Source organism: Wallemia mellicola (assembly GCF_000263375.1).
Source record: "Wallemia mellicola CBS 633.66 unplaced genomic scaffold WALSEscaffold_1, whole genome shotgun sequence".
Classification (NCBI taxonomy): Eukaryota; Fungi; Basidiomycota; class Wallemiomycetes; order Wallemiales; family Wallemiaceae; genus Wallemia; species Wallemia mellicola.
The window spans coordinates 536294-548795 of record NW_006531958.1 but is presented as its reverse complement, the minus strand read 5'-3'; the positions used below and the strand labels follow the sequence as shown (position 1 = coordinate 548795).

The following is a 12502-nucleotide window of genomic DNA, read 5'->3' as shown; positions in this document are numbered from 1 at the left end:
GTTTATTAATGCAATACACTATCATTATACTTTATTATGCTAACTTTGATGTTGGTGCACCACCAGAAACTTCGATATTTCCATCGGCGCCAGCTGCACCGACATGGCTGTCAGTACCGTGTGACTTGTTGTTGACTTCAATTCCGCTAACAACAGGTGCGTCGGTTCTCACAGGTGCGCTCTTGAATGCAGCATCTGCGTCTTCTGTAGTTTGGTGACCTGGTCCTGCTCTTTGTTAGCTCATAATCTGATAGAAGAAACTAGAACACACCTGTACCAAGTCCTTTTGCTTCTTGTTCATTTCTGAGTGCTTTTCCAGATGCACCACCAGAGTATTCGTTCTTTGATCCTGCCATTGTTCGTCTTAACTTCTTCCAGCTTTAGTAATAATCCTTATCACTTATACTTCTACTCACTTTAAATATCTAAGTTGTAGAGAAAGAAGGAGTGCAGGGAGTTCTCGCATTATATATCTATCGGTGGATACTAACTCATGTTGTCATCGATTTTGTCATAGTAAACAATGAAAGTTTTCACGACTCAAGCACAACGTCAATTACAAGCCTATAGTCAATTATTACTATCAACAAGTAGTTTAATTTGTGAAACAACTAAATTATCACGAACGACAACGCCATTGATGACATAATCCTTCTGCATTGCGAGTTCCAAAGGGAGTAGTCATTAGCGCCACATAGTTTCCAGCTCTTTCTGAAACACTCTCATCTTTCATTGAGACATTAGAGAAGAAAGTTGCATAATTAATCAAATAAAGTCTCATCTTAGTAAAGTTAAATTCATTATATCGATGAAAGTGAATCAAGCATCCACTCTTGATACATCCAACAAAACACTAATCTTGCTTTCGTCGCCGTTCTCGTCATCCATTTTAACCAAATGAAGACCGTCTGCAAGGTTGGTAGCGCGAACACACCAGGTTGCGAGGGTCTCATCACGGTGGAAAGGAATATCATGTGTGATCTGATTTTCAATGTTAGAATGATGCTAGGGTTATATATCCATAAAGAACCCACCTTGCAGCGCAAGATTGCGAGAGAATCACTCTCATCGTATGTCCAGCTAAAGTCCTCATCCCAACGTGGGTTTGGTGCAGCGACACTCTTTGTCTTAAAACGGACATCTTCTTCCATTGTATACAACTTTGCGCGGAAGAACATCTTACCCTTGGTTTCAATATCTGAGGCACCAACGACGCGTATGTTGAGCTTTCTCATACGAGTGTCCGCATCAGTTTCACCCATTCTGACATGCTTTGGTTTAAGGATGAAACCACGATTAGCGAAGAGTGCCTTATTGAGTTGCAAGCCTTTGTCGAAAACTTGGAAGTTGAGAGCAACAATTTGGGCACCACCACGCCAAAGTGGGAGTGGATCGAGGTTACGACTATCTATGCGCAATCCGTGTGGGTATACTCTTACAAGTTGGGTTTTGGTAGTGTGACGAACATCTGCGAGTGCACGAGTGTCGTTACAAACCTTACTCATCGCGCTCTCACCCACGTTAATAACCGCATTCCTTGGTTCGGTAATACGTGAACGAGCATTCCACCATTCTCTGTTACCCGGCTTGACGGACATGGCTATGACACCCAAAGCACTCAAAGAGGAAGACATTTTAGGGCGTACTTTTTCCTTTTCTTGACGTAACTTCTTTGTTTCTTCGTCATCGTCGCTACCTGACTCAATCTGTAAATGCTCGACTTGCTCTTGAAGCGATTGGAGTGAATCTGGATAGTATTCAACCTTTACGACGACTTTACCCTTCAGTTGAGCGAGTGTTGGAACTTCAACCCCCTCTAATGGTGTGCTGACGAGTTTATCGCCGAAAGATTCCTTTAAGATATCAACGGCTTTATCTTGTTGTGGAATAGAAGCGTGATTCTCTAATGAAATGATAACGGGGAAGTCATCTGAGTGTATACATTCGTTGATCGCCTGACAAGCATCTCTAAGTGAGAGGTTGGAAGTAAGTGTCCAACCGTGTGTGACTTTTGGCTCGTCGTTGTCGCCATCCCAGAGGTCGATTTCCACACAACGTGCGCCTGCATCAAGGACGTTTTTGTATTGTTCAGCGGTAGACTGGCCGTATAGTTGACCTTTTGCGAGGTAGGTATTGTGAGAAGAGCTGATAAAGTACTCGCTAAGATGTTTGCTCTCATCCAACGGAGGCTGGCTGAGTACGGGGGTTAATAAGTCACTATCTCCGACGTGTGTTGACATGGTTGTCTCTCAGGAAAAAGAAAAATAAATAAATATAATACAAAATAAATTATTCGAAGAAGTCATCGTTTGATATATTATCGACGTTATCCTCGCCGTTCTCGAGATCTCCTGGGTTATCTGAACCGATTTCTTGGGCTTCTACTGGAGGTCTAGATGACGTAATGTTAGATTTAAAAATGACTAATTCAGGCTCTGCGTCTATTTGGTTATTCAACATCTTCTCGGATAGAGTGGCTAATTGATTGTCCCTTTGTTCTCTGTCCTCTGCCTTAGAGGGTGTATTGAGAATAGAGATGTATTTGATAGTCTTCGGGTAATGGATAATATAATTAAGGTTAAGTCGCTGTTTAAACAATTCTTTCTCTTTACCCTCCTTCTTTAACTTGTTTATTATTCTAACTAGTTTACGTTTCTCAAAAAATTTAATTTTATGGTACTTTTGTGAAAATTTCCGCTCTTTCTCAGATTGTGTAGCTTTCTGAAGATCATAACGCAAACCGTCTAGCTTTCTAGTAACCGACTGTTTAGTTTCCTCGTTTATTGATTTATTCAAGAGCCTCTGCTCTGATCTGATTTTTGATTTTATTTTTGAGATGGTCATTGCTAGATTTATAGACAGTTCTCGTTGGGATGTCATCTACAAAATATCTGACGAAAGAATTAGAAAATTATGATTTAGATATAAACCTTAGATTATTATTCAAGCAGATAAAACAACTCACGAGCTCACACACAGCTAATAATAATCACCAAGAATGGTTCGATACCTTAGACAAAGTTATACATCAATTAAGATCTTCACCAAACTCTATTGCCTTCCATAAACCAGTCAGGAAGTTTGAAGCACCAGATTACCACCAGATTATCAAACATCCGATGGATTTATCGACGATTTCAAAGAAAATAAAGTCAAAGTTGTACTCAAATAAGCTGCAATTTAAGTATGATCTTGATTTGATTTGGTCAAATTGTTTGGTTTATAATGTAGACCCGAATCATCCTTTGCGGTCTCACGCTATTCACCTTAGAACAAAATCGAATCAGTTGTTAGACTTTGTAGCCCACTCTCCCGCAACTACACAGGAGGAGGACATTGACGACGACGACGAAGGTACACCTCTGCCCTCCAAGTTCCCTCACAAGAAGAGGAAACTTGATGATAGCGCAATACCGACGAAGAAACAATCAGATTCACCCCAGCCATTCTCATTGTCACATCCTTTTTCTAACAGCAAAGCCATTCTCAGATCGTCGTCTCCTCCAAACCAGTCTGAGGATCCCTATCAATTGTTCTACACACAGGATGACAAGCTACTCACTTTCTGGAATACACCGGATGGTGAAAGCTCACTAACAAATTTCATCCCTTCAACGCCTTCAGATTGGATTTTTGACCGTAAATTACAAGTCAAAGGCGATGTATCAACACAACATTCAACATTTAATCAACATCTCAGTAGATTTTCTCAATTGATAGAAGGTACTCACGAGGATAGACACTGGGGAACACCCCTGTTATCCCCATTGGATGGTGAAGTTGGTGAGATTGATGATACACTCACGATCGACATCCTACGGAGGGTTACAATTGGCCATCTAGCTCACGCTGGTTTTGCATCATCGTATGACCAGCCGTTAGAAATTCTTGTAGGGTTGTTACACCGTCGCCTCGGTGATATAGCACACACTCTCAAGGAACATTCCGAGTTGTACAGTGATACACTATCACCAGCTCAAATTATCGAACATACTCTCACTGATCACTCAACTTCAGTAGACAGCCTACGAAACTTCCTCGAGGATGACATGGGTGAGGGTTATACCAACAAACTCGATCACAGGATAGCCAATCCGTTTAACCCTGTTGACTTTAAAGAAAAAAGTTGTGAGTAAACCAAAATTATACAAACATATTCATTAATATAAACATTACAGCAGAAAATGCAAGCATAGACATGTAAAATTAGTCAAAACATATATATTCATACTCAAAACTCGATGTACAATTATTTATTTTTAGTGATCTTCATACTCCTTCGTGAATCCCGTCATGTGGTTTAATTTTGCAGAGCTTGTCGTTCGGCTGACTAGTGTCGTGAGGTTCACACTCGAATTGTTACGACTAGAAAGGCTCGCACGGGGAGTTCCAGTTGGGGGTTCAGCTTGGAGATGTTTTGGTTGCTCATCCCGTGGAGGGGTATTAATATTTGAGGATGAACGGTTTAGCGCAAGTGTATTCCTGAATAAACCAAGTCCAGTAACTCCGTCATCATTACTCATCCTGCTAGCTGTTGACAACCTTGGTGACGACCGTTTTGGACTTGTTGGTGCACTTTTAACTGTCATTATTGCTGGACTACTGGCTGTTTGCTGGAGAGGTTGACTAACTGGTCCAGGTGGTCCACCAGAATGACGCAGTTTTGGGGTACGCGAGCGCGCACCTCCACGGAAATAACTCCTTAAACGACGTACCCAACCATTCACATTTTGCAGCGCATTCTGTCCTCTTGACCGAGCGCTAGGTGAATTGAGATCATTGAGTGAGATAGCCTCTGTGCCTTCCTCTAAATGCGCTGGAAGACTAGAGTATTCATGCCTCCTGCGCGAGTTTCTCCCCCGTCTTATCCTATATACGATATAGACGGCTAGTACGACAAACAGAGCGATCAATATCCATTGAGCGTAACTACTCAATCTGTCATCTAACATAGACGACATCTTAAAGTTGAATATCTTTCCAGAATTTTTTGTGTACTTTGGCAGATCCTTCGGAGAATATGTTACAAATGGTGATTGACTGCCACTCGCAGTGAGCAAAACCGAACCGAGCGTCCAGGAGATCGGTACACTATCGACACTATTGACGGATTGGAACACAGGTTCATCGTCGGGCCTTGCGAGACCTTTCTGCTCAGCCATTTCCTTGCCTTTCACGGAGGGGTCTTCAGAGTTGGTGATGTTACCACCAGGATCGACTATACGGGGTATACCAATACCTATAAGCTGTCAGAAAGTTATAAATACCGAAAGACACCCACCAGAATGTAAAACCTGTACTATCCAGGATGCTTTAAAGCATTGCATCCGGAGACGAGGGAGGTCAATTTGATCACCCCACTTTCCAGAGACACCAGAAACATGACCTGCTTCCCACTCCTCTGTGAGGACATTCCAGTCGCGGGAGCAATACTCCTCGGCAGCACGTTCAAAACGGACGAGATCCCAGGCACCGCCTAGACCAAAAACATGTTCAGAGCTGAACCAATATTCGCTCACACCGACGAAACGGTCAAGTTGGAAGTCAATAGGAGGTACACGCTGTCCACCAAAGAGACATGGAGGGTGAGCGCAGAAAGCTTCGCGTTCGAGGAGGGGCTCCAAGGCGCGCAAGCAGCCGGGGAATGAACCCGTGCCGTGTATGAAATTATCCGTATGTGGGTCCACGACGTCAAGGTTGAGGGGAAGACAAGGGTCATCAATTGTTAGCCTTGATGAGGAGTTGTCGGGAATCTGAAGACCATCGTCATCGTCATCCTGGCTGACATCTTCAGCGGGTTTCTCGTAACTTTTATAATTAGCTTCACTCTGTGCAAGCTGTAGGAGATGACTGACGTGTCTGTCACGCGCTTTGTTCGTACCGTATCCGAGCCACGTCGCGACAAAAACAGTGTAATCCCTGTAACTACCATCTGTCATTCTGAGCTTAAAATCGATCAAACCGTCGTCAATTTCACGGGGGATTCCATCGCCCCAACCACGTTTTGGTTCAAAGGCGATTTGCGTCGATGCGCCGCCCATATCAAGGAAACCCCAGGTGTGCTGACTACCTGGTTTGCGCTTACTAACGAAGCCGTCCATGAGGTAATTAACAGCGAGCCAGCCGAAGAAGCCTTCCTCTTCACCTGTGATAACGCGCATCTTCAACTCGGTGTCTGTATCGTAACCAACGATACGTTCCAAGGCAGCGTCTGCAGCATTTACTATTGCCTTCTGTCTGTCTAAATTGAGAAGACGCATACCAGCAGTCGCTAGGACGTAGACTGGGGTATTCTGACGGGCTGAAGGTGGGATAATATTCAGTGCTGGTTCTAAAAGCTGTCGCAAGTAGACTTCGAGTTCATTAACTGAAGGCTCTAAAGTGCTGATACCTATCTAAGATAAGTTGATATCTTAGATGATAGCAAATACCCACCGGGTTCGACTTTCCATCCAGAAGGCTTATCGCCGGCTACAGCTCTGCCTAAGCCTAGTTCAACGTACGGGAGCTCTGGTGCGTGTGCCTCTGTCGCTATTGAGTTATCCCAGCTGTAGATCTGAGAGCGGGAGCCAGACGAGCCAGCGTCTATGATTATAGCGTAGTTCCTGGTTGATATTGCAGGAGCCATTTTTTATTTTTATTCTCCACCCGCTAGTTGGGTATTTCTTGGTCGTTATGGAGAATCAGCGATCTCGGCGATGAATCAGAGGAGATACTTTTGCCACGCTTGCACAAACCAGGGAGCATTGAGAGATGGTCTATGTAGCAGATGTAGCAGCTCTTTTGTAGAAGAAGTGCGTTTATATCTCTAGCTCTGACAGTTATCTGACAGCAGCAGCTTGGGGAGCAGACCACCGGCGAGGATCCTAGGAGCTTTACTCTCGGGACACTAGGAAATCCTATACAGGATTTCTTAGCCTCTTTTATCGGTACGCAAGAGCAGGAAGGCCAGGAGCAATCGCAATCTTCCAACTTCAGACCACCGAGTCCCCCAGCGAATACAGCAACACATCCAGGACAAAGACGTGGCTTTGTCATGCTTGGTAATCCTGCAAATCCGATACGCTTCTCTTTTGGAGATAGCAGAGAAGACAGGGAAATGCCGTCATTGAGCGATTTCCTAGCAAACTCATTCCAGCCACCACCAATACACAGAGAGACACATCCTAATAGCACTGCCAACCAGCCTGATCAGCAAGCTGGCGTCGGTATTGGTGGATACCTACAACAACTCCTTTCCTCACTCTTTAACGGTCCAGCTGGCGTACCAAATGTAATGTTCAACAACGGCCAAGCTCAATTCGGTGATTATATACTCTCACAGGCTGCATTTGACAGATTCATTGATGATTTGATGCAGAACCAGCAACCACAGGGACCACCACCGGCATCAAAAGAGACAATAGATAGTTTACCACGTGGAATAGTTGACAAACAGTGGTTAGATGCACAGGATATTTTAGATTGTAGTGTTTGCAAGGACGACTTCCAGATTGGTGACAAGAATATTACGTTACCGTGTAAGCACGCCTATCACCCAGACTGCCTAATACCCTGGCTTGAGCATAATGGAACCTGCCCAATTTGCAGATACAGCCTCTCAATGTCTCAAGAAGAACACTCTCGGCGGCAGAACGAAAGACACAGACGGAGCACAAGTGATCCAACCCATAATATGCCTGGATCATTTGGTGTACACCCAGATGAGCTAGATTAAACGACTATTGTATAATTTTATTTTGCATTTTCTTCAGATTTAATGATTCTTGTCTTCTTGTTAAGCACGACGAAGAATGTCATTACCAGGGATGATGGTGGGTTTATAAGAGCTATTGAATAGCATTCTAATAACTTTATAGCAACCGCCTATTATATTATTAAGAGGTAGGCTATAGGACATTTTACGCAAACCTTCTGACGTCTTCGACAGATGGCACAGACAGCTCGCAAGGTAAAGGACAGCTGTTATCTAATATAGGAGCCTGTCTAGCAGTTGTAGACTGTGTAGCATCCACTTTGGGTCCACGTGGTATGGATAAACTCATAGTAAGCAACAGAGGAGAGGCTACGATATCAAACGATGGTGCAACTATTTTAAAGCTTTTAGAGATCGTACATCCAGCAGCTAAGTCTTTGGTTGATATCGCCAGAGCTCAGGACGCAGAAGTCGGTGACGGTACAACTTCAGTCACTCTTTTAGCTGGTGAAATGCTCCGTGAATGCAAATCATTCATTGAAGAAGGTGTAAACCCATATATCGTTATCAAAGGTTACAGAAAAGCTACTCAAGTCGCACTCGAAGAAATTAAAAAACTCGCTATACCAATTGACAAATCAAACCCAGAGAAGTTCAGAGAACATCTCTTGAAATGCGCTGCTACTTCAATGTCTAGCAAACTTATACAAAATGACAAACCATTCTTTACCAATATGGCTGTAGATGCTGTTATGTGTCTCAACCAAGATGACCTTAATGAAGAACTTATCGGTGTGAAGCGCGTTCCAGGTGGTGGTATGCAAGACTCACTTCTTATCAATGGTGTCGCATTTAAGAAAACATTTTCATACGCAGGTTTCGAACAGCAACCAAAATCTTTCACCAACCCTTCAGTACTGTGTCTCAACGTTGAACTTGAATTAAAAGCAGAGAAGGATAATGCTGAAGTACGCGTAGAGGATGTTAACGAATACCAAAAGATTGTTGATGCAGAGTGGGATATCATTTACCAAAAGCTTGATGCTATTGTAAAGACAGGCGCAAAAGTCGTTCTCTCTAAGCTCCCAATTGGTGATCTTGCAACTCAATACTTCGCAGACAGAGATATTTTCTGTGCAGGTCGTGTCGCATCTGACGATATGAAACGTGTTGTACAAGCACTTGGTGGTGCCATTCAATCAACAGTAACAGATATTGATCCATCAAAACATCTCGGTCATTGTGGTAAATTTGAAGAAAGACAAATTGGTTCAGAACGTTTCAACATTTTCACTGAATGTCCTGCATCACAAACATGTACTATCATTCTTCGTGGTGGTGCAGAACAATTCATCGCAGAAGTTGAAAGGTCACTCCATGATGCAATTATGATTGTTAGAAGAACAATAAAGCATTCAACAATTGTAGGTGGTGGTGGTGCTATTGAAATGGAACTTTCAAAGAGATTAAGGGATGTTTCAAAATCAATACAAGGAAAGCAACAATTAATCATTTCAGCATTCGCCAAATCACTTGAAGGTATACCACGTCAATTATGTGATAATGCAGGTTTTGACGCTACTGATCTTCTCAACAAATTACGTATGCAACATGCAAAGGGTGACCTTTGGGCAGGTGTTGATATTGAAAATGAAGGTGTTGGAAATAGTGTAGAATTGTTCATTTGGGAACCTGCACTTGTTAAAATGAACGCAATTGCAAGTGCATCAGAAGCAGCATGCTTAGTTTTATCTGTTGACGAAACGATTCGTAACCCTCAATCTGAAGCACCAAACCCAAGTGCACCAATTGATAGACAAACAGCGCAATCAGCAATGAGAGGTAGAGGTGGTATGAGAGGTGGTAGAGGTAGAGGCAGAAGAATGTAATAAATAATAAAATAACATTTATAATATACAACTCTTTTCTTTCTTTATCCTTTAAAACTCAGTTCGTGTAGGTGTTGTTGTTTCAATTATACCAGCGTAAGGATTACAATCAATGTATTCTTCACTTTCACTGAGATCATAATCAATAACTTCTTCATCCTGTGAAGTCAACGATTGATGTTGGTAACTAGGTAAGTCTTCATCTATTTTACGCTTTTGTAAGCTTTTCTCTGTTATAACTTCTGTTTGATAATCGGGTATTCGGTTTATTTCATCATCTGGACTTCTTTCTGGTATAATTGATTCACCTCTGTTTGCATAATCGAATGCTATTGGAATATGGTTTGACATTTTATTATCTAGAAGATTATCTGGAATTTGACTATCATATGCTACTCTCCTATAATCGAATGATTGTTTTGAAGATAAATCAGCAGAAAGTGAAGACGAAGCAGTTTCATCATATGATCTCTTTGTTGGAATTTCAAGATGGAGTGACCTATCAAACTTTGTATCATTGATTGATTGTTGTGTAACATATTGTAATTCTTCATCTTGTTGAATATGTAATGAAAGTTGCTCATATTCTTTGAAGCTATTTTCAATTTCATTGAGGAGAGTATTCAATTGTTGATAAATGAGTTCATCTGGTGTAAAAGTATCCGAATAATCATCCAAAATGCCTGCAATTTTGTAGCATTCAACTGAGAACTTTATATCTTCATTCCTATTTTGCCTAGATTGAATTGATTGAAAGTGATAGAACTCTAACTGAGGTTTATACTTAGATTGGAAGTCTAGACACTTTTTATAACTTTTTGCAAAATCCTTTGAAGATATTTTATTGTAGATTAAGGAGTTGTTGAACAAATCCAAAGCGAGCTGAGTATCTCTTTGTGTATCAAGGAAAGAAAGCTGCTGCTGAGTATATTTATGCTTTATATAACCATCAACTATATCTAAGACTGGCTGATACTTATGCTCGAATGCGTCAACTATGAGGTGATTTGTCGGCTTTAATCTGAGGTATAACTTTATGAACAACTCATTATAATCGATTAGGAATGAAATATTCTTCGTATTATTCAATTGACTGTAGAATACTTCATTCTCTACGAATTCCAATATCAGAAACTCCAACTTTCTATAGTTCAACTTTAACTTTAATCTAATTGCTTTCATTAGGTTACTAATGTTATCCTCAGTTAGCTGCTGCTTTAGAACCCTAAGGTTCTCCTCCGTGCTCTCTTCTATCCACTTGTCCAAATATCCCTCCTGCTTAGATTTCAGCCACTTCATAGTTAAAAACAAAAGTCTTAATTAGAAAGTTACAAAATAAAAGATTAAAAAAATTTATTCATTAGTTGGCTTATGAACGTAAGAAGCCTCTAGACTTCTTCTGGGTAGATTGTGTCGCACCTCTCTCTGGTGTCAACGGTCTACCAGATTCTAACCTTCTCCTCTTGTCTTCGAGTTCTTGTCTTTGCTTCTCGAGTGATTCCTTCATTTCTCTATGTCTAGCGTAGAGCTCTTCCTCTGATTGTCTCAGTTTCGCTTCCTTCTCTTGGACTTTTTGTTGGAAAACAAGTTTCATTTCTGCCTCCATCTTACTCAATTTGGCATCGTGAAGTGCTTTCTCTTCAACTGCCTTAGCAGTTGGGTTTACTTCCTTGAAGACTGATGCATCTTGTTGAACACCCATAGCGAGAAGTTTTTCAGATCTGTAGTTCTCGTAAAGTACGTTAGTTGATTCCTTGAGTTCTTCCATATGGGTTCTAATAATCATTTGTCTTAATTTTACGAAATCGCAATGTTCTTCATTGTCAACTTCGACAACGCCCCATGGGTATGATCTACCTCTGACGTTCCTGCCGTCTGGTGTCTGAATAGTTTGAGTTGATCCGACTATAGCGAATGGTATCTTTGATTCAATTTCTTGGTTCTCTTGTATAGTCTCTTCATCCTCTTGCTCATAGACAGGTGACTTGAAAATTTGGATATTGTGGTGTTCAATGTCAGACAAAATACGTCTCTTGAATGACTCGACTTCTTCTTCGCTGAGAGTGTCAGACTTTGCGATAACTGGGATGAGGTTGACCTTTGTGTGTAATCTTCTCATGAATTCGATGTCAACTTGACGCAAGGAGTGACCAGTTGGTTGAATGAAGTAGATACAAGCGTTAACTCTGTTGTCATTGAGCTTTGCTCTGTTTACTCTGTTCTCTTGCTCGAGGAATTGATCGAATCTAGATTCAATTGAAGTGACGATAGGGTCCCATGAGCTGTCATTGTTGACAAAGTCACCGAAACTAGGCAATTTATATTAGAAAAGGTTGTGTACTTAAATAAAAAGACTCACCCAGGGGTATCAACAACGGTGAGCTTTAATCTAACGCCATTCTCTTCAATATCAGCTGAAATGTTCTCTATTCCAACGGTAGAGGCTGATTCGGAGCCAAGTTCTGGGAGTGTCTTTGGCTGGTATAAGCTTGTCTCGAAGAGGGTGTTGACTAAAGTTGATTTACCGAGACCAGATTCACCAACAACCATGCAGGTGAATGAGAAACCCTTGCGAACACTCTTGCGGTGTACCTGTAGTCTGTTAGAGGATGTAGAGTAGCCACGTCAGAATACGCACTTGGTTTGGTAAATTGGCGAAACCGACGAATCCCTAATAAAATATAAGCAGAGTCCTCCATTGTAATATTCCTACTCACGCTCAACTTCTTTCTAACGACGTTGCTGACTTGTTGAGCTTCCTTGTTGACGTTCAATGGCGCTGTAGGTGGAATAGCCTGAGCTGGTGAAGTGTTAGAGCCCGCTACAGATTGGGCGTCTGCATTTTCTCTCTCAATTGGGCTGTTTTCTGAAGTATTGCTCATCGTCGCGAAGATAGTTCAGTCTGCACAGACCTCGG

The 12502-nt window shown here is 41.8% G+C and overlaps 9 protein-coding genes across 9 annotated transcripts; 3 read left to right on the top strand and 6 right to left on the bottom strand.

Annotated features, from left to right (window-relative positions):
- Positions 1-34: 34 nt before the first annotated feature.
- On the bottom strand, positions 35-356 carry WALSEDRAFT_61961 (hypothetical protein; the record flags this gene model as incomplete). The annotated part of the gene is made up of 2 exons (XM_006955896.1): positions 35-225; positions 272-356. The coding sequence occupies 2 exons, from the start codon at positions 354-356 to the stop codon at positions 35-37; spliced, it is 276 nt and encodes a 91-aa protein (XP_006955958.1).
- Positions 357-1193: 837 nt separating this feature from the next.
- On the bottom strand, positions 1194-2180 carry WALSEDRAFT_11682 (PLC-like phosphodiesterase; the record flags this gene model as incomplete). The annotated part of the gene is made up of 1 exon (XM_006955581.1): positions 1194-2180. A coding segment is annotated over one exon (987 nt), but the record flags the coding sequence as incomplete, so codon positions are not given.
- An 81-nt stretch (positions 2181-2261) lies between these two features.
- WALSEDRAFT_66986 (hypothetical protein) lies at positions 2262-2844 on the bottom strand (the record flags this gene model as incomplete). The annotated part of the gene is made up of 1 exon (XM_006955895.1): positions 2262-2844. One exon carries the CDS (start codon positions 2842-2844, stop codon positions 2290-2292), a length of 555 nt encoding a protein of 184 aa, XP_006955957.1. The 3' UTR covers positions 2262-2289.
- A 29-nt stretch (positions 2845-2873) lies between these two features.
- WALSEDRAFT_26834 (Bromodomain-containing protein) lies at positions 2874-4136 on the top strand (the record flags this gene model as incomplete). Its single annotated transcript, XM_006955894.1, has 1 exon — positions 2874-4136. The coding sequence occupies one exon, from the start codon at positions 2874-2876 to the stop codon at positions 4134-4136; it is 1263 nt and encodes a 420-aa protein (XP_006955956.1).
- A 123-nt stretch (positions 4137-4259) lies between these two features.
- Positions 4260-6648, bottom strand: WALSEDRAFT_66984 (hypothetical protein; the record flags this gene model as incomplete). Its single annotated transcript, XM_006955893.1, has 3 exons — positions 6436-6648; positions 5282-6391; positions 4260-5239 (listed from the first exon to the last, which is right to left on the bottom strand). Exons 1-3 carry the CDS (start codon positions 6626-6628, stop codon positions 4260-4262), a joined length of 2283 nt encoding a protein of 760 aa, XP_006955955.1. The 5' UTR covers positions 6629-6648.
- A 27-nt stretch (positions 6649-6675) lies between these two features.
- WALSEDRAFT_66983 (hypothetical protein) lies at positions 6676-7748 on the top strand. The gene is made up of 2 exons (XM_006955892.1): positions 6676-6794; positions 6839-7748. The coding sequence occupies exons 1-2, from the start codon at positions 6699-6701 to the stop codon at positions 7715-7717; spliced, it is 975 nt and encodes a 324-aa protein (XP_006955954.1). The 5' UTR covers positions 6676-6698; the 3' UTR covers positions 7718-7748.
- Positions 7749-7781: 33 nt separating this feature from the next.
- Positions 7782-9615, top strand: WALSEDRAFT_59108 (hypothetical protein). Its single transcript, XM_006955891.1, has 3 exons — positions 7782-7814; positions 7860-7884; positions 7931-9615. Exons 1-3 carry the CDS (start codon positions 7794-7796, stop codon positions 9583-9585), a joined length of 1701 nt encoding a protein of 566 aa, XP_006955953.1. The 5' UTR covers positions 7782-7793; the 3' UTR covers positions 9586-9615.
- On the bottom strand, positions 9592-10884 carry WALSEDRAFT_66981 (hypothetical protein; the record flags this gene model as incomplete). The annotated part of the gene is made up of 1 exon (XM_006955890.1): positions 9592-10884. The coding sequence occupies one exon, from the start codon at positions 10882-10884 to the stop codon at positions 9637-9639; it is 1248 nt and encodes a 415-aa protein (XP_006955952.1). The 3' UTR covers positions 9592-9636.
- Positions 10885-10902: 18 nt separating this feature from the next.
- Positions 10903-12470, bottom strand: WALSEDRAFT_30855 (Septin; the record flags this gene model as incomplete). The annotated part of the gene is made up of 4 exons (XM_006955889.1): positions 10903-11894; positions 11945-12177; positions 12224-12256; positions 12303-12470. The coding sequence occupies 4 exons, from the start codon at positions 12465-12467 to the stop codon at positions 10955-10957; spliced, it is 1371 nt and encodes a 456-aa protein (XP_006955951.1). The 3' UTR covers positions 10903-10954.
- Positions 12471-12502: the final 32 nt, after the last annotated feature.

Bases quoted from the DNA above. Each gene is read 5' to 3' on its own strand.
- WALSEDRAFT_66983 (XM_006955892.1), top strand. From the start codon at position 6,699: ATGAATCAGAGGAGATACTTTTGCCACGCTTGCACAAACCAGGGAGCA. The intron at 6,795-6,838 runs GTGCGTTTATAT...TGACAGCAGCAG, and splicing joins GCAGCTCTTTTGTAGAAGAA to CTTGGGGAGCAGACCACCGG.
- WALSEDRAFT_59108 (XM_006955891.1), top strand. From the start codon at position 7,794: ATGTCATTACCAGGGATGATG. The intron at 7,815-7,859 runs GTGGGTTTATAA...ATAACTTTATAG, and splicing joins TGTCATTACCAGGGATGATG to CAACCGCCTATTATATTATT. The intron at 7,885-7,930 runs GTAGGCTATAGG...CGTCTTCGACAG, and splicing joins GCCTATTATATTATTAAGAG to ATGGCACAGACAGCTCGCAA.